Source organism: Pristis pectinata, chromosome 24, assembly GCF_009764475.1.
Source record: "Pristis pectinata isolate sPriPec2 chromosome 24, sPriPec2.1.pri, whole genome shotgun sequence".
Classification (NCBI taxonomy): domain Eukaryota; kingdom Metazoa; phylum Chordata; class Chondrichthyes; order Rhinopristiformes; family Pristidae; genus Pristis; species Pristis pectinata.
In genome coordinates this window covers 11,664,649-11,684,911 of record NC_067428.1, presented here as the reverse complement: position 1 = coordinate 11,684,911, position 20,263 = coordinate 11,664,649, and the positions used below count along the sequence as shown (strand labels likewise).

Below are 20,263 nucleotides of genomic sequence, written 5' to 3'. Positions count from 1 at the left end.
CATATAAAATTTGCTTATGACAGGGATCCCACAGTCACAGATAGTAGTCTTTACGTGCAAGTATTTTTAATTAGTAAGATACAATGAAGTATTGGGATTCAATAGAGCAGATTTAACTATCTGTAAATATTGTGTGCCATTTTAACTTTATTCCTTCATCCTCCCCATCAAGAATCTCACAATGGATATTTCCATGAATTTTACTAAAATACTGACTGTCTCACTTGATTAGAAAAATATCAAAGTATTCTGTACTAAAAGTGTAATTTACCATGTTGAATCACTGCTAACCCAACAGCCTTAGTTATGATTGGCCAGATCACGGAATAGGAAAGGGGAGTTAATGGTGAAGGTACAATTGTGGGTAATCCATGCAGAACAGTGAATGCACAATTCTGATCTCTGGACTTCAAAAAAGATATTGAAGCGTTGGAGTAAAGGCTAGAAAGATTTGCAAAGATGTTAGCAAAATTGAAAGAATGTAACTACAGAGAGAGAAAACAAGCTGATTTTTTCCTCTGGAAAAAAGAATGAAATCTGATAACTCTTATAAAAAGGTTGAGGTAAAAAAATTCAGAATAATGGAAAAGAAAAAAAAACTGCAGATGCTGGAAATCTAAAATAAAAACAGAAAATGTCAAAAATACTTATCCAATCAGACAGCATTTGTGGAGAAAGAAAAAGTTACCAATTTGGGAAACCCAGGTGGTTATTCAGAACAATGGAGTAACAGCATTAGATCGCCATTCTAAAGGAGAAAATTCAATTAAGTGATAAAAATATGGAACATAATCCTTGAGCAAATACCTACATTGGGTTTGATACATTTAAGGGAATGCTTAACACATGAAAGAAAAAATGTGGATGATTTGGGGAGTGGGGGCAGGAAGAAAGATAACTGAAATCTGAGGAGGCTCATATAGAGTATGAAAACCCAAATACTAGTTGCTTACTTCTATGTTGCTTAAGCCATTATCAAAAATTCAAGAGTCTCACATGAACCCAACTGGACACAAAATTTAAATTAGCTGTCTTATTCTCATTTGCTACCAAAAACACAGGAGTTTCTTAGCATTTTTCCCTTTCTTACACAAACGGCAGGCTTTTAAAACCCAAATTTTGTATTAAATGTAGTTTGCCTATGCTGCTCCTGTTGGGGTCTACACTAAGAGACATTCCCCTTCACATTTTTTCCACCAGTTTCAGCCTCTCAGCTCTGCCAACATACAAGCCATTATTTCATTTCAATTACGTACTGGCTACTGGATTGTTATTACACATACAGAAGCAGAAAGCAAAACAATTATCTCTATTTACAGTTCAGAATTATCAACGTTTTAGTGCAGTGTCATGGTACACTTATGAAATATTTATATTTTGTCCATTCAGATCTGTGAGGAGTAGGATTTTTGGATTTGCTGGTATTGGGGATGAACAATGAACCAAGTAACCTATAACATTTGTGAGAGATATTGATGGCTTTGAACTTTTCACTGAAAAGTTGGCATGCCAAAGTGAATACAGTGAAGGTAGATTTACTCTGCAACTTTAGTAGAGCTGTAATACAGTTTTCATTTCACATTCAAGGTGCAATATACAAGTCTGGGTGTTAAATATAACTAGGATCAAGCAAGAAACCTTACAAAGCAAATCATCTTGAATTTGATATCACCAAATACAACTCAGTGCAAGGTGGATGGTGACAAATACAAATTAATCCAACGCTCCATATTGTAGATTAAAGTAACAGCAAAAACATAGAAATGATTTACACATGATAACTGCACCAACATCCTAATATTGCTGAAGCATCACTATTATGGAAAGCATTGAATCTTTGTATCTGTATACTTAATTTTAAGTACAAGTAAGCCCACAATAATTGTTAAAATTTCAAAACCATATCCATTTCCCACATTTTTAAATTAGTACTTTTTGTATTCCACTTGGTAGTCATGCAAATCTAAAGAAAGATCTGTTGAAGTAAAGTGAAAAAGTATAGGAGATGTAATAGCAATAAAATTAGGGGAAACTATTTTAATTCTAAATAGCAAAATTAAGCTTAAGACATGAAATTTCAGGCTTAGGAACCCAATTTGAATTGGGCAGGGCAAAACCAGTTGAGATATATAGATTAATGGAAATGAATTGCAACCTTTTGTGTCTGAATTTCATTTAAAAAAGCACCAGATAGTCACTGAAATCCTTCAGATAAACTTTAATGCAGCATTGCTCACATACAACATAACCCATTTCTTTGGATTTAAAAAAAGGCCCTGAAATTCCCACTCAAAGAAAAATGTCTTGTTTTCTTCAACAAATAATGTTCTTAGAATTAAGAGCTGTAACAAAGATCACAATTGAATCAGGCACTCAACAATTCCCTAGTCTCAAGGTAAAATTTCATGCACAAATCTATAAAACAGTGCAAAGGTAGTCTCCCAGAAATGGAGACAAAGAAGCTGAGAATTACAAAAGAGTCACTTGCAAAACAGTTCTTGCATTCAAACAGGTTTCTTTCAGCATCTCAAAATCTCCTTCAGCCCCACATAATGCTCAAAGACAAACTATAGCCCACCCTAGCAAAAGACAGCATTAGCACTAAATTCTGGCATAGACATTCACACCTGAAGATTAAGTTGTACTTTCAAGGTTTAAGGTGCAACCTGAACAATCGAATTCCTCTAACACCTCGGCATCTTTAACTCAAAATTACACTGTATAACGGATCCCCGAGTAATAAAAACATGAGAAGCAAATTTACAATGTGCAAGAGAAATTGGTTTTATTCAAAACATCGCAAACAAACGGCATGCCCCTCCCTTAAGGCAATGATGGTGCAGCCTCAGGTCAACATCTTCAATAAATTGGGTGCAACTCTATGCTGGGATCAACAACTGGACATGTCCCCCAACTCAGTCTCTCTTCACTGCCACCCCCCTCACAAATGCCCACCAGGGCGACTGTAGGACTCTCCTCCGTGGCCGGGGTCTTCCCCATAGAGGGACGGATTACGCCCAGTGATTTTGCACACCTCGGGGCGGGGTGCGTTGGCCGGGACCAGTGCCGCCACTTGGCTCCCACATAGGGTCCCACCGTTTGCCCCGAGAGTGGGACGGCGGAAGGGGAGGGGAGGAGAGAGGCAGTGGTGGTCGCCACTAATGAAAAGAGGAGGGAGAGAGAGGCAGTCAGTGTTTGTTCGGGGTCTCCATCCACCCTGCCCCGGCCCTCTCCCGTACCTGTACTGAGCGCCGCCAGCCCTGCCCCCAACCCCCGGTACCTGCCCCCAGCCCCCCCAACCCCCGGTACCGCCCCCGGCCCCCCCCCATACCTGTACTGGGCGCCGCCAGCCCTGCCCCCGGCCCCCCCGACCCCCGGTACCTGCCCCCGGCCCCCCCGTACCTGTACTGGGCGCCGCCATGCGCGAACCCGTAGTAGTTACTCGCCGCCATCTTGGCGTCTTCGCCCAACCGGCCGGGCACTGGTCACGTGGGCGGGAGAACAGAGAAAAACTTTATTAGCACCGAGCCGACGAACAACAAACGCAAGAACTTCATGAACAACCCGAGCGCAGTGTGGAGCCTCGGCGGGCGGCAGGTCTGCCATCTCAAGCACCGCTCCCTGCCGCAAGCTGTGCGAAATAAACCCGGAGCAGCGCGGTGCAATGGGCGAAATGCAGCTTTTGGAACAACATCTGTTGGTGCTGAGCTTATTTTTCAACGCACACGGATCACAGTTCACCATGCATGAAGTTCAGAGCTGGGGTTGTGAGGAGGCAAAACGCACACGGGCAATAGCGCCTTCAATGTAAACACGGGATAAATATCCCTGCAATGAAAGGCTTGACGTATTGGAGCGTTTCATGTCTCTGGGCCTGTATTCGATGGAGTTTAGAAGGAGGGGATGGGATATGGGGGGGGGGGGTGCGATATGGGGAGAGGGGATGGGATATGGGGGGGGTGCGATATGGGGAGAGAGGATGGGATATGGGGGATAGGATATGGCGGGATGGGGAGAGCAGAAAGGATATGAGGAGATGGGATAGGATATGGACGGGATGAGGAAAGGGGATGGGATATAGGCAGGATGGGGAGGGGATGGGATATGGGGAGAGGGGATGGGATATGGGGGGATGGGGAGAGGGGGTGGGATATGGGGGATGGGGAGAGGGGGTGGGATATGGGGAGAGGGGGTGGGATATGGGGGGATGGGGAGAGGGGGTGGGATATGGGGGGGATGGGGAGAGGGGGTGGGATATGGGGGGGATGGGGAGAGGGGGTGGGATATGGGGAGGGGGGTATCTCATTGAAAGGAACTGGACGCTGAAAGGTAGAGAAGATGCTTCCATCAGTAGGAGAGTCCCGGGTCCGAGGGCACAGCTCAGAATAAAGGGACGTCCCTTTAGAACCGAGATGGAGAGGAATTTCTTCAGCCCGAGGGCGGTGAATCTGTGGAATTCGCTGCCTGAGGGCTGTGGAGGCAGAGTCACTGGGTGTATTTAAGGCAGAGACTGATAGGGTCTTGTTTGGCAGGAGGGTTACTGGGAGACGGCAGGAGAATGGGGTTGAGAATAAATCAGGCATGATTGAACAGACTGGATGGGCCGAAGGGTCTCGACGTCTTCCTGAACCGGTTATTTAAATGAGGGAGGGAGGGACCGGAAGTGTCCGCCCACTACCCCTCCTGCCATTGGCTGACGGCTGTCAATCACGACCACTTCCGCTTGGAGCGGAAGAAGAGGAAAATTCCGCGGAAAGCGGCGCTCCGGTGACCGTGGCGGCACCGGCGGCGGGGCTAGAACCCCCGGGCCGAGCGGCCTCGGCCTCCGCTCATCGCCGTCCTTCGGCTGACCAGCGACCCGGGCAAACCGCGACTGCACATCCAACCGGTTGAAGCGGGCGCGGACCTCCCCTGACGGCCCCGCCGGGAGGCTGCAGGCGGCCGGTGGGCGGGCGGCCCGGACGCCGCCGGTACTCACCGTAAGCAAAGGAGACGATCGGACATATAGGAATCATCGGCTTCCCTGCGTCTGACCGCGACCTTTCACCTCACCGCGCTCCCGGTACACACACACACACACTCCCTGCGTGATGACGACACCGGCAGGGCTGCGCATGCGCGCCCCCGGGGCCTGGCCCCCCCTCCCCATTCAGAAAAGGAGGAGCTTCAGGCCGGGATCCAGCAGGGGGCGTTGCTGAGCCCCAGAGGCTCTGGGTCAACACTGAGGGTTTGTCCCCATGGACCCAACAGGTGGAATCATGCATTGGCCAGTAAAAGTTAATTAAGATAAGATTTCTTGATTAGTCACATGTACATCGAAACACACAGTGAAATGCATCTTTTTGTGTAGAGTGTTTTGGGGGCGGCCCGCAAGTGTCGCCATGCTTCTGGCACCAATATGCCCACAACTTCCTAACCCATACGTCGTTGGAATGTGGGAGGAAACCAGAGCACCCGGAGGAAACCCATGCAGACACGGGGAGAACGTACAAACTCCTTACAGACAGTGGCCAGAATTGAAACCGGGTCGCTGGCTCTGTAAAGCGTTACGCTAACCACTACACTACTGTGCCTGCAACAAATGCAGCAAAACTCTAATTAATCAGGTACACCCAAGACCTTGGTCCCAGAGTGGCAGATATTCTGGACTATTGGACCCCAACATGCTTCTAATTCATTTTTTTAAAGTTGCACAATATTATAATAAATTTTCCAATGAACCTAGTGCATTTAAAGAGGGCGCTGAAGATGTGGCCCTGGGCAGTTTAAAGGGACCGTAGGAACCCGGGTCCCGCTGAGTTTAAAAGGATCACGGGAACTGGAGAAGGAAGCATTGGAATTGGGGTCTTGGTGAGTTGAAAGGAAACATGCAAGCATCACTTGGTAATCTAGTGCTAAATCAGGATTTTGAGATAGTGGATTATCTGAGTTTAACTATACAGATAGGACTGCACTCCTGTGCCTTTAATATTTGGATGATTGCTATTATAAAAAATATAGAGATGTGACATGCTTTCCAACCCTGGGAGATAATACTACTAAGCCTGAAATTCCTGTCTGCATTTTAGCTGAAATTACAAATTTCCATCAGGAGTGAATGATCAATCATTAGGAGTGATTGATCCTCACCAACCCATACACGAGTCCCCAAAGGAACTATAGTGTTTATACAGCAGATTTGTATGGCCTTGGACACTGTACAGAGTAAAAATTGTGAGATATTCTGAGCATGCTTCTAATGTCTAAACACCACAATCAATATGTCAATTTATGATCCATATTAATATTTCTGGTATTCTTTATTAGTTGTAGTGAGAGGCTTGGACAGGAAAGATCATAGGGAATACATGCAGTTATTGAACTAAATTGATAATGTGTGGCAGTTTAATATTTGACATAAAATTGGCAAAATACTTAATTTTGTGGTGTTGTATGAGGCTATTAGGGATTAATATTCTGTGCAAGTATACCCATGACATACCACTCAGTGCTTTTCGATGTGAAGAACTATGTCCATCTTCCTTCATTCCTTCTTCTCACAGTGGTTGAGGCAGGTACATTAACAACACTTAAGAGAGACTTGGGCAAGTACGGGGATAGGAAAGATTTCGAAGGATGTGGGCCAAACACAGGCAAATGGGACTATCATAGATGGGAATCTTGGTCAGCATGGACCAGTTGGGCCGAAGGGCCTGTTTCCATGCTGTAAGACGCTATGACTCTAAGACACTATCGTCCATCTTTTCAGCAAGTTCATTTGGACACTCTCATCTCTTGACTCAAAAGATGATGATTTCAAATACCACACGAGAGGTTAAAGCACAAAAATCCAGACTGACTCCTCAGTGCAAGAGTGAGGGGGAGCTGGACTATTTGAGGAGTCCTCTTTCAGATGAGATGTTAAACTCTATTTGCCCCTTAGGGCATATGTAAAAGATCTTGTACCATTTTTGAAGAAGAACAGAGGAATATTTGTCCCTCAACAAACATCTCTAAAATTGACCATCTGGTAATTATCACATTGCAGTCAGAGTTGCTGTGTGCAAGTTGCCTGTTTTCAAGAATGAACACTTCAAACATACTTGTCCTAATAACAAGTCCTTTCCTCTGAAATCAAGACTGCAGATGCTGGAAATTTGAAATGGAAACAAAATGCTGCAAAAACTGAGCTGGTTAGACAATATCTGAGGAAAGGGAAACAGTTAACATTTCTGGTCTGGGACCCTTCTTCAGAACTGAGAAAGAGAGAAATAAGTTAGTCTAGGTAGCAGAGAGGGTGGAGGAGAACATTGGCTGGACTTTAACCCAACATGTTCTTGGCCTGTATTCTTCATCCAAACCTCTGCTACCCATAATATTGTATCATCCTGTTCATGTCTCATTCCTGTGTGTGCTGATTTACATTTGACTCCTTTTTAACCAATACTCTAACTTTAAGAATCTCATCTATATTTATAAATCACTTTCTAGCTTCTGAGATATCCGTATTCCTTAAATTCTATTTTCTGGATCCACCCCAAACATAATTGTTCCATTCGTCCCCCTAAAGTGTATTACCTCTACTTTTCCCATTGAAGTGCCGCTTAAAATATCTTGATAAGATTCAGATCATCTGACTTGTGCCTCTTTAAGTGGCTCAGTGTCAAATTCTGTCTGCTGATACTCCTGTGAAGCAACTTGGTATGCTTTTTGCCACTTAAAGCTCTCATACAATATTGGGCTGGTATTACTAGGAGTCATTGCTAGTGTAGTGATCAATCCATAGTGTTCTGGATTGTTGATCTGGAGATATGAATTCAAATCCTAACACAGCAGCTGGGGAAATTTAAATTCAAGTAATTAAATAAATTTGGAATTTAACTAAGAGTCTGTTCTCATTAACAGTAACCATGAAACTACTGGTACTTTTTGTTATACTGGGACATACGATGGTTAAAGACATAGGTGTTAAGGAGTATCCTAAGGAAGGAAAGAGAGGCCCAGGGAGGGAAATCCATGGCTAAGTACCTTGGCAACTGAAGGCATGACTACCAATGGAGTGAGTAGATAGGGGAACAGGGAACCCAGAACTGAAGCAGCACAAATATCTCAGAAATCTCTAGGTCTGGGGGAGATCATAGAGAGAAGAGATGAAAGGCCATAGGAGATTCAAAAACAATTCCATTTAAAGAAGAGACATTGCTTATTTGGGAGCTATTATAAGTGAATAAGCACAACAGGGAAGGGTGAAGACGTTGCCGTGTCAATCAATGGGAAGAGGAGGCTCCATAAATGTTCCTGTCTTTAATAATGGCAGAACCCAGCAAGTGAGTACAAAACATAAGCCTGCTTGATTGCCACCCCATATTTTACCCTAAACAATAATTCCTTCCAACACTGGTATGTCATTGCTGCAGTGTGTGTTATCTACAAACTGCTCTGCAATCACTCACCTAGGCTACTCCAATAGAGTGTAACAAACCCATGACTTCTAGGAACACTATCACCTGCCGGTTTCTCTCCAAGAAACACCATCTTTATTTAAATATATATTGCTAGTCTTTCATTGTTGATAGGTCTAGATCCTGGAACGTCCTACCACTGGCATTGGGAGCATCTTCACCAGAAGCATTGCAGTGGTTCAAGTGGCTCACCATTACCTTTTCCCAGACAATTAGGGATGGAGAATAAATGTTGGCCTTGCAAACATTGCCCATATCCTGTAAATTTAAAAAAATAGTTGCAGAGAATTCCTGAGATTGTGTCAGTCTTTGCAAAATGTGTCAGCACCCTTCTATTCTTTGCAAAGGACAGCTTCCACACTTTGCAAAGCATGCATCCTCAAGGTTGTATTCATATTAGTAGAGGATCTGTGAGAGGTCATTAATGTTTGCAAAAGTATCTGTAGGACTGCATTAATATTTGCAGAGAGTCTTTCAGTATACATCATTATCTGCAGTGTCTAGAGTGCTGGTTGGTATCACTGTTGAGTGTCCCTGTAAGTATGTCGGTGTTTGCAGGGAGTCCCTGTTTTCAGAGGATATGTGGATATGCATCAGTATTTGCAGAGAATCTTTGGGTGTGCATTCATATTTACAGTGTACCTACGAATGAATCAATATTTGTAAGGAGGCAGCAGGAGGAAAGTATTGGGGAAGTGGTTGCGCCACTTGTCGGCGTCTGCAACAGATCCCTGAGTGCCTTTGTACCTTTTCCCTCTAGTGTCCTTGTAAGCCAGTTTTCAAAGGGTACCTGCCTCAAAAAACCTTTGAAAATTCCTGCTTTAGAGGCACTTTGGAAGGCAGATGGACTGCCTCCAAATTCACTGATTTTAAAACAAGACTTGTTCACAACTTGTAAGAAATTATTCTCACTGATTGTAATAAAAACCATCCACCTTTTCATGGACACTGTTGCCAGATGATAATACAAACAAATAAACAGCACCTATCTAAAATGATGAGGAAATAGCTCTTAATTTACCAAGAAAACATTACCTATCAGAGTCCTGAAGAAGGGTCCTGAACTGAAACGTTGACCACCTGCTTTCCTCCACGGATGCTGCCTGGCCTGCTGAGTTCCTCCAGCATCAACGTGTTTTTTATCAAAGCATAGCTGTAGGTGGATCCTTGGGTCTTGCACAGTGCAAAAGCAGCTTGCTACATTTAATATTCAGTGGTCTTGGAGTTGCAATGGAAGCAGACCATTTTGAATTCAATGTGCTTTGTAAAATGGACAACACTGGAGTGTTCTTACACTTTGTTTATTTTGGGTTTCTCTACGCCTCCACCTAACCACAGGCATTTGCAGGTATGTGTTCCCCGCAAGTGCAAGGTCTATTGCAGCACCCAACGATGTGGAGCTGCCATGTGACTCTCACTGTCAGATCTGCAATATTGGAGGGGCGATGAAAGGCTGTTAACCGGAGAGTGCACTCCAGCAGTTGTCAAAGCCTTCAGGAGAGAGGAAGAGAGAATTGGGTTAAAAAGAGAAATAAATCAGTCCACCTGGTCTATGCAGGGCTTCTGCTCAACATAATCCTTCTCCCGCCCTACTCCATATAACCCTATCACCATTTCCTTCTATCCATTTCTCCTTCATGTGTTTAATCAAGTTTCCTCTTAAATCCATCACGTATGTTTATCTCTTTGTAATAGTGAGTTTCCCAGTCTATGTTAAGAAGTTTACCTTAATTTTTCCCTGGATTTATCAGGGATCATCTAATATTTATGATCTGTTGTTTAGGAACCCAACACAGATGGGAAATCAGTTCGGAATATGGAAATGGGGCTTTATTTTAGCTATGAAGGGTTTCCAGAACCTCAGAGTGTGCTGCACATCTTCCCGTTTCCACTGTTTCAAGGAGTATTTCTGATGCAGCAATGGAGAATTGGGGTGCTCACTCCCATGGCTAGTTTGACACTGCCAGCTCCCCAAGCTCCTCCTGCCCTTCAAGTGGTTGTAGGCAATAAGCACCTTGCCTTTGTGATGATATTGAGTGTACTGTCCAAGAGCTCTAAACTTAAGTCAAGACTTTAAGTTCTATCTGGTATAAGTATCTACAAGTACCCTCACTATAGGGAGATTATACTGTATCAATCCACACTTCAAGGACTAGTTTACTTCACTACTTTAGTCTCTACGGAAAGGTCTAGCTATCAAATAATCACTATTTCAAGCAGTGGGTCCCTCCTCCCAACCAAGGAGGAGATACTTCCAGCTAACAAAGCAGTCTAAACATAGTTTATTTTATTTTAAGTGAGGCGCATTTAATTCTAATAAGTAATTCTTAACAACAACTTATAACTTACAAAGGATTTCCAAACACAAGTACAATTCTTACAAGTTAAAAAATCATACCAACAAGTGCAGATGAACAAGTCATCCATTGTTGAGGAATTAATTCTAGGTCTTATTTCTGTCACCCCTTCTCTCTCATTCCGACCTGCCCTGACTGCCTTCTAACATTTATACTGTTTTTCCACTAGTTGGCATCATCGGTATGTGATGTTTCTCAACCACATTCATCAGGCCAGGTGGATGGAGTGTTTAATTAGGCCAACGTGGACCCTCTTGTTTCTCTTGATTAAGTCAAGAGGGTAAGCAAAGAATACTGGTCAGAAGTTTAAATTATTGAACAACAAACATCTTGAACCTTGGACAATTTCTGCTGATGTACTAAAAAGAAGTTTAACTTAGCGAATAACAAAAATCTTGAACCTTGGACAGTTTTCTGCTGCTGTGCTAAAAAGCTAAGGACAGCAATAAACCTTTTTGGAGTTTCTGCTGTTGTGCTAAAAAGGTGAGGTTAGCAATAAGCCCTTTGGCGCCTGGAAAGTGAATATCCATCACACCTTCAAGAGGTGCAGGCATGCAGTCCTAATTTCATTCAGCTGATATAAAGGACTCCTGAAAGTACACCCCATTATTGTGTAATGATACAAAAAAGCAGGAAGTTTAGCATCATTTACCTGCTACAATCATCACCTGAGATGTACATGTGAATTTAAGGTTGGACCAATGCTGGGATAAACAGACATGGGTCTCTCACGTTGTTATTTTGGTAAATGTTTTCCAGTCAGTGTCATCAGGAGGGAGAGGAGAAAATGAGAAGCACAGAATTTTTTTACATCGTTGAGTGAGGAGCAGCATTTGCCATACACATGAATGAGCACTCTGCCAATCTTCAATTCCTCTTGTATATTTTTCTTCTGGTCCTGTGCCATTTTCATGCTGTGGACACACTTGCCAAACTATGAAGTGATTGCTGGACATTAGCAGCATACACACAGCAATTAAAAACTTTGCCCTGAAATCGAGGGTGTGGAACAAGAAACTCACTGTCTGTGCAGCTCTTTCAAATGAATATTCATGGTTCCAAAATAAAACATCTGGAGGATGCACAATATTCAGAGAATACTGACTGACTGCAGTGGACAAAGAAAAGGTTGTTTGTGTGTTTCACACAACTATTACCCACTTCCTCCTAACCCCCATAAACAGAGAAAATTTAAACAATGTCCTGTTTATCAATCACTTCATTTGCACAGTATTTCTTTTTGGTACCCTGTCATCGAATGACAGGGAGAGAAAAACAATCACCCAGCATTCCTGCCTCTGAAAATACAAGCCCAACCAACCTATAATAGAATAAAGTTATACCAATCACAACTGGTCCTAATCACATTTACTACGTCTTGTCCCCTTTTCCCTCATGCATCTTTTCAATTTAATCCCAAATGATAATCATTGTTTTCTTCTCAACTAACCCTGGAGGTGAAATCCACAAACTCACAACTCTCAGTGGGAAGTAGTTTTTCTTGCTCAAATCTGTAATGTTTAATGTTATATCCATACCTCTTCATTCTAGATATTTAAGTAGTTTTATCAGTGTTTTAATCAACTTCGCCCGAGCCTTTCACAATTTTAAACCCCTGTACCTTACTGCTTCACAAACTCATAACTTTTAAATTTAAAAATGCCCAGTTGTTCAAATCTATCCGATGATTCCTGAGGGAAATACAGACATCAGGCAAGGACAGAATCAGGCCCTGCTCTTATAACCAAATGTACTGTGGAAAATCCCTATCTGGTATCCACAAATGGATCATGAGATGCTTGGATGCCAGAAGATAGCCTGTTACCATGGACTGGTACCCCAAAAGAAAGTGAGGACTAAAGTAAAACAGGATAGAGATTGAGATGCATGATTAACCTACACATTGCATTGAAATGCAGGCAGGATGCTGGCTCACAAAGGTTTCAGTGTCTAACCAGCACTATTCACATTATTCATTGGCTGGATGCACCAGCAAAAAGGCTAATATTTGCAGGTGACTGGCTCCAACTGAAGCTAACCACCATTCCTTCAAGTTGCCCTGTTTCTCCCAGAAAGATGCATTGCGGCTTAAGGGTTTTTGAATCTTACACTGGTGCCAGCTGAGAATGCTTTAAGAAGTTCGCCGTCCTTGCATGCGTAGAATGCATCTTCAAATGCCAAATCCCACATGACTCAGGTTCTGCTCAGTTCACCAGATGTGCAGCACTCGCTGCCATTAATTTGTATCAATCCATAAGCAGGCCTAATATTCAGGTGGACTGCTGGACCCTCACAGACTCAGCCTGCTGCAAATTTCACATCCACAGTTCACAGCCTCCATGTACTGCCAGCTACTTCACCATGGCAACCACATCACCCAAAACGTATCACTTCCCTACAAGATACAGCAGGAGTCAGCCATCCTCCAGTCTTCCAGTACCTCAACTGTAGCTAATGAAGATACAAAAATCTGCCAAGGCAATCTCCTCTCTTGCTTGCCACAACATTCTAAGATACAGCTGGTCAGGCCCTGAGGATTTGTCCAGCTTAATGCGTTTCAAGACGTCCAACACATCCTCCTTTGTAATATTGATATGCTCCACAATATCACTGTTCCTTCCCCTGAACTCACCAGCTTCCACGTCCTTTTCCACAGTAAATACAGGCAAGAAATATTCATTTTAGACATCACCCACTTCCTGTGGTTCAACACATATCACCTCACTCATTCTTAAGAGGACCTACTCCCTCCCTAGCTACCCTTCTGAACTTAATATAGAATCTTTTAAGATTCTCCTTATTCTTGTCTGCCAGGGATACCTCATGACCCCTTTTTGCCCTTCTAATTTCCTAATTAAGTGTACTCCTACATCCCTTATATTCCATTAGGGATTCACTTGATCCCAGCTGTCTATACCTGACAAAAGCATTTTTCCTCACCCATGGTTCCTTGATCTTGCCAGCCTTGCCTTTCACTCGAACAGGAACATGTTGGCCCTGAACTCTTCCTACCTCACTTTTGAAAGTCTCTTACTTGCCAGACATCCCCTTACATGCAAACAGCATCTCATCATCAACTTTTGCAAGTTTCTGTCTAATGCCATCAAAATTACGACTTCAACTTGTGGAACTGTCCTATCTTTTTCCATAACTATCTTGGAATTAATAGAATTATGGTCACTGGTCCCAAAGTGCTCAACCACTTGCCCAGTCTCATTTCCTAAGAGGAGGTTGAGTGTAGCCCCTTCTCTAGTAGGGCACCTACATACTGCTTCAGGAAAGTTTTCTGGACACACTTAACAAATTCTGCCCCGTCTAATCCCTTAGCACTAAGGCAGTCCCAATTAATATTAAGGAAGTTAAAATCACCAACTATTACAGCCTTATTATTCATAAGCCTATGTATGATTTTCCTACATATTTGCTCCTCTAATCCCTGCTGACTATTAGGGGCCTATAGTATAATCCCGTCAAAGTGATCACAGTTTACTTATTTCAAAGTTCTACATCTACGGCCTCGCTGGACGGTGCCCCTGAGATATCCTGTCTGCTGTGATGTTCTCCCTCATCAATCGTGCTATCCCCCTTCCCTCTTTCTTCCACTTGTGTCCCACCACAAACATTGATACCAGTCCTGCCCATTCCTCAGCATCGGTTCCATAATAGCTACAATATCATAATTCCATGTGCTGATTCATGGTCTGAGTTCATCTTTCTCATCTATTAGACTATTATTTTAGGTGTCAACTCCTGCCAGACTAAACCCTCCCAAGTCACGCTAGCAAATTTCCATACAAGGGTATTGATCCCCTTCCAGTTCATATGCAACCCACCCCTCTTGTACAGGACACATCTGCCCCAGAAGAGATCCCAAGTAGCTGATTCCCTCCCACCTACACCAGCTCTTAAGCCACACATTTATTCACCCTATCCTCCTATTCCTACCCTCGACAGCACATGACACAGGAAGTAATCCTGAGATTACAACCCTAGAGGTCCTGCATTTTGCCTATCTCACTATGTTCAAAACCCTCTTCCTGCCAATGTTGTTAATACCAATATGGACCATGACCTCTGGCTGTTCACCCTCCTCTTTCAGAATGTCTTGTACCCGCTCCAAGACATCCTTGACCTTGGCACCAGGGAGGCAACACACCCATAGAAATTCCTAACTGTGTCCCTGACTCTAGAGTCCCCTATCACTATCGCTTGCCTAGACTTTGACCTTCCCTGCTGTACAACAGAGCCAATTGTTGTGCCAGTCATCTGGCTGCTGCTGTTGCTGTCATTTTCCCCGGAGAGGCTCTCCCCCCAACAGTATCCAAAATGGTATACTTGTTCGAGAGCGGAATAGCCATAGGGGACTCCTGCACTACCTGCCTGTCCCTCCTGGCAGTCAGCCATCTATCTGACTGAACCTATGATGTGACTCCCTCCCTGAAACTCCTATCTATAACACCCTATGCCTCCTGCACACTCCTCAGTGAGTCCAACTGAGCTCCAACCAATCCACGCGGTCTGAGAGGAGCTGCAGCTGGGCACCCTCCCTGTAAGTGTAATCATCAGGGACACCTGACTTCTCCCTGATCTCCCACATTTCACAGGAGGAGCAAGGCTGCATTCTCAGCCCCTCATAGCCCCTTACTATTCTCCCTATACACTTACTACAGTGTGGCCAAATTCTGCTCTAACTCAAATGACACCACCGTAGTGTGCTGGATCTCAAACAATGACGAGGTGGAGTACAGGTAGGAGATAATCTAGTAGCATGGTGTCATGACCACAACCTTGCCCTCAATGTCAGCCAAATGAAGGAGCCTGTCATTAACATCGGGAAGCAGGGTGGAGTACACACCCCTGTCTGTATCAATGGTGCTGAGTGGAAATGGTTGAGAGCTTCAAGTTCCTAGGTGTAAATATCACCAACAATTTGTCCTGGTCCAGCCACGTTTATAATATGGCCAAGAAAGCACACCAATGCTTCTACTTCCTCAGAAGGCTAAGGAAATTCGGCATGTTTCCAATGACTCTTACCAATTTTTACAGATGCACTATAGAAAGCATCCTATTTGGATGCATCACAGATCACATCGCATCCAGCCCAGTCCAGCATACTAACCGGCCTCCCCTCCACTGACCCCATCTACACTTCCCGCTGCTTCAGGAAAACAGTCAACATAATCTAGGACCCCTTCCACCTGGTTATTCTCCCTTCTCCCCTCTCCCATCAGACAGAAGATACAAAAGCTTGGAAGCACGAACCACCAGACTCAAGGACAGCTCCTATCCCGCTGTTATGACTCTTGAATGGACCTCTCATATGCTAAAAATGAATTCTTGATCTCCCAATCTACCTCATCATGGCCCTTGCACTTGTTTACCTGCACTGGACTTTCTCTGTAGCTACAACACTATATACTGCATTCTGATTCCTTTTTACTACCTCAATAAAGCTATGTATGGCGTGATCTGCCTGGATGGCATGCAAACAAAGTTTTCACTGTATCTCAGTACACGTGACAATAATAATCCAATACGATCTTATACGATACAATCTTATACGATGAGGTGGACTCTTCACCTCACAATCTACCTGTTTGACCTTGCACCTTATTGTCTACCTGCAATGCACTTCCCTGTAGCTGTGACATTTTACTCTATATTCTGTTATTGTTTTTACCCTGTACTACCTCAGTGCACTGTGCAATGAACTGATCTGTGCGGACGGTATGTAAGACAAGTTTTTCACTGTACCTTGGTACAAGTGACAATAATAAACCAATACCAATATCTGCCAATTTGTACAGAAACAATAAAGTCAGTAGCCAGTCCTTCCATACCTGGCGTATCTTTAGCTTTTTTACAGCTTGAAACCAATGCATAGACCACCCAACACCTGTAGAGCTGTCAAAAGATACCAATCAGTAAGGAGATGATCATCTGTTTACTTAGCGACAGGCTGGATGGGGAAGGTGGACTTTACTGCTACTGAACCCATACTCAGCCATGTAAGGTTCAGAAAAGACAGTAACTGTCTGGTGATAAATCAGCACTGCACCGTGACTGACATGATGATTTGCCTGCTCTGGATAATCCTAATGGAAGTTTACTGCACACACTTATGTCCTGAACAATATGCCACCCAGCTCAATTCATCCAACAAATAAGTGTGTGGGCATGATCACCATTTGGAACTCTAAACTCACAGGTGGTACTGAGCCCGGTTTGTTAGTATCTCCAAGAGAGGGAAAATGAGGAACATGGTATTTTTGTGAGCATAATTATAGCAGCAGTTTTTATCTGCATCTGAAAAAGCATCCTGTCCATCATTTCATAGATTTTCTGCTGGCCCTGGGCCATATTCATGCTTTGCACACAGTTGGCAACTGTCTGATATACAGTATATTGTGCAAATCTCTGACACCACACAGCATTGGGACCCTCTATTGTACTATCTTTTCCTGTTCAGTGAAGAGAATTGTTTGCATATTGGAGAAAGCAGGTGTAGTCGAAAAAGGAACAGTAAAAGGGAGAGGAAGCTGATAACACAGACCAGACATTATTAAGATAAAGAAAGGCGAGGTATGGAAACAGATTGAATAATATATTCTGATTTCTTCTTTTGGTGATTGGATGGTGTTTACAGATTTCATCACAGGGTACCACCAATCAGGATCAGGCTGCTGTTGCTGATGTGCCTGCCAATCTGGTAACTACCTCTCTACGCAGCACCGTACCTAACAGGAGTCTGCTAGCAATGAAAAAAATAAGCCTGTGATTGGCATCTGCACCCATAATGTTGCTGAGAGCAGACCCAGCAGAGGAAGATTGTCGATGAAGTGTGGGGCTTAGCACCAGCTGCTTCAGCTGCTGTTTTTAGAATTAACAATTTAGGTTGTCTGCTTGAGAACAAACAGAGGGAGGAATACATTGGAAATGGACAAAAGAACCATTTCTTATTAAAATAACGAGCCACAAAGGATAACACAAAGAACGTAAGTATCCTTTTCATGTTGACATTTTTGTTGTTATTTTGATGCTGGCCAAATGGAGCCCCGTTATGATTTTATGCAATGGTGTTGAAGGTTGTTTTTAAAGCTGCTAATAAATATCATTGATTGTATCTGTTCAGCAGCTGAATGTGTTTGTGCCCTCCATCTTTGGGATTCTGATGGGGACCAGCGAGGCTGCACTTCGGATGGAAAACGTTGAGCTGAAGGAGGAGTGGCAAGATGATGATTTTCCCAGGTTAGCTATCCAGATGTTTGCATATCTCCTCATTTCCAATGAATACTGACAGCCCATCAGTTTCCAGTGGGATCACTCTTGCTGAAGCTGTGAGCCCTCAGAGACACAAAGCTGTGCTGCAAATATTTACGGTGTTAACTCTTTCACTGCCTGCCTTACCACGGTGGATTCAAATTCATTGCATAACCTTGCAGACTTCTCGTAATATAATTTTAAATATCAACTTCTACTTTCTTCCCTGAACTGATGACCACCTTGCCTCTGATCCAAAGAATGGCAGAGGGTTCAGGTGGGGAAAGGAGTCAACTGGGTTCATAATCCTGATTAATGGGATCCCTGCTGGGAAAGGTGCTCTGTGGCTGTGACTGCTAGAGGAAATATTACAGTGAAGTATTACAATGTTCATGCAGTTGAATAGTCTGTGTCGTGTATCAAACAAGCAACCAGCCTGGACAATGTTGGGGCTGAACAACCATTTGTATCTTCAGGAGAGTAGGAAATAAAGGTTCCAAGGAAAAAAGAATTAGTGACCTGTGTTCAGTTCTGGTCACTGCATTATATAGGAAGGATGTGGAGGCGTTGGAGAGGGTGCAGAGGAGATTTACCAGGATGCTGCCTGGATTAGAGCGTATGGAATATGAGGAGAGGCTTAGGGTGCTAGGGCTTTATTCACTGGAAAGGAGGAGGATGAGAGGAGACATGATAGAGGTATATAAAATATTGAGAGGAACAGATAGAGTAGACAGTCAGCGCCTCCTTCCCAGGGCACCAATGCTCAAGACAAGAGGGCATGGCTTTAAGGTTATGGGTGGGAGGTTCAGGGGAGATGTCGTGGGGAGGTTTTTCACCCAGAGAGTGGTTGGTGCATGGAATGCACTGCCTGGGGTGGTGGTGGAGGCAGATACATTGGACAGGTTCAAGAGTTTGTTGGATAGGCATGTGGAGGAATGTGAGATAGAGGGATACACGGGAGGAAAGGGTTAGATAGTGTGAGGGTGGTTTGGTGGACGGCACAACATGGTGGGCCAAAGGGCCTGTTTTGTGCTGTATGGATCAACCATACTGCCCACCCCTTTACAATCAGTTCACGTAAAATGTTAACACCTAAATTCCTGTTGTTCCTTTCAAATCAAATTAGCTTTATGCAATCATTGACATGGACCAACCTAATATAAGAAGTTGTAGCCAAGTTCTCCATTAATGTGCCACAAACAACACTTTAACTATGAACAGTTGCGGGAGGGATGTTGGCTTGGCAACTACCTGCTCTTGCAAAACTAAAGCAGAAAATGCTGGTCAAAACTGCATCAGTGGGGAGAGGAACAGTGTTGATCAGAAAACAACTAACACATTCCAGTTTTGATGAAGGATCCTTGACCCAAAATGCCAGCTGTTTCTGCCCTTACTGATGTCACTTTATGTTTCAGATTCCTGGCATCTGCAGGTTTTTATTCCAGCCCTTGCCCGTCCAATTGTGACCTCCACCAATTAAACTATTGGAACAGACAACTTAACGTTAGCAGGTTCAGAAGAGTTTTAGCCTGCTAAAAGAAACCCGGGTCCAAGGCTTTTTAAATAGTATCACAGAATGCAAAATCCAGTGAGTTAGCTAAACCTTTATAAGCCACTTGTAAGCGTTTAGCCAGAGTATTGTGTCTTTGTTGAAAGACCAGAATAGGGTAGGGAAAGATTTAAATTTATGAAAGGGATTGATAGTGCAAATAAGGAGAACCTGTTTCTACTGGCAGGAAGGTTGTTAATCACAGATTGGAGCTAAGTGATTAAAAAAGAGAGATGAGGAGACTGTTTTTTGTGATCAGGAATTCACTGCTTTAAAGGCTGGTGGAAGAAGATTCAAATGTAACCTTTGGTAGGAAATTGGTTTTATACACCTATGTCTGAAAAAGAAAGAAATGCAGGGGAAGTGAGGAAAATGTCGGCATTAACATGATGGGCCAAATAGCAGCCTTCTGTCCCGGATTATTTTACAACCATATCTGAAGGATGGAAGCTCCAACAATGCTTAGTGTCGGGCTAGGTTTCATGTCAAATCCTACAGTGGGACTGGACCCCGAAATTTCATGTTTTCTTGTATGACTGGGATTGGGAGGTTATAAGAGTTTTGTTCCATACAGCCACCTGGTGGTTGGAATCCACAATTACACCATGATCACCAAAGTTGTTTCTGGATCTGGAGTAGTAAGGCATAACCAAAAT

General features: G+C 43.5%; 2 protein-coding genes across 9 annotated transcripts in view; one reads left to right on the top strand and one right to left on the bottom strand.

Annotated features, from left to right (window-relative positions):
• Nucleotides 1-5,114, bottom strand: part of LOC127582348 (zinc finger RNA-binding protein-like) — a 68,528-nt gene extending 63,414 nt beyond the window's left edge. For all 5 annotated transcript variants that reach the window (XM_052037504.1, XM_052037507.1, XM_052037505.1 and 2 more), the window contains exons 1-2: nucleotides 4,979-5,114; nucleotides 3,403-3,481 (exon numbers count right to left, since the gene is read on the bottom strand). In XM_052037504.1, coding sequence (XP_051893464.1) covers nucleotides 3,403-3,481; nucleotides 4,979-5,015 — 116 coding nt within the window. In that variant the 5' untranslated portion in view covers nucleotides 5,016-5,114. The remainder of the gene's footprint in view (nucleotides 1-3,402; nucleotides 3,482-4,978) is intronic.
• atcaya (ATCAY kinesin light chain interacting caytaxin a) overlaps nucleotides 4,733-20,263 on the top strand; it is a 49,135-nt gene continuing 33,604 nt past the window's right edge. The window contains exons 1-2 of one of the 4 annotated variants that reach the window (XM_052037511.1): nucleotides 4,733-4,979; nucleotides 17,931-18,046. In XM_052037511.1, coding sequence (XP_051893471.1) covers nucleotides 17,970-18,046 — 77 coding nt within the window. In that variant the 5' untranslated portion in view covers nucleotides 4,733-4,979; nucleotides 17,931-17,969. Of the gene's footprint in view, nucleotides 4,980-17,333; nucleotides 17,381-17,412; nucleotides 17,794-17,930; nucleotides 18,047-20,263 lie in introns of those variants that run through there. The other 3 variants (XM_052037512.1, XM_052037513.1, XM_052037510.1) reach the window with 3 other exon arrangements.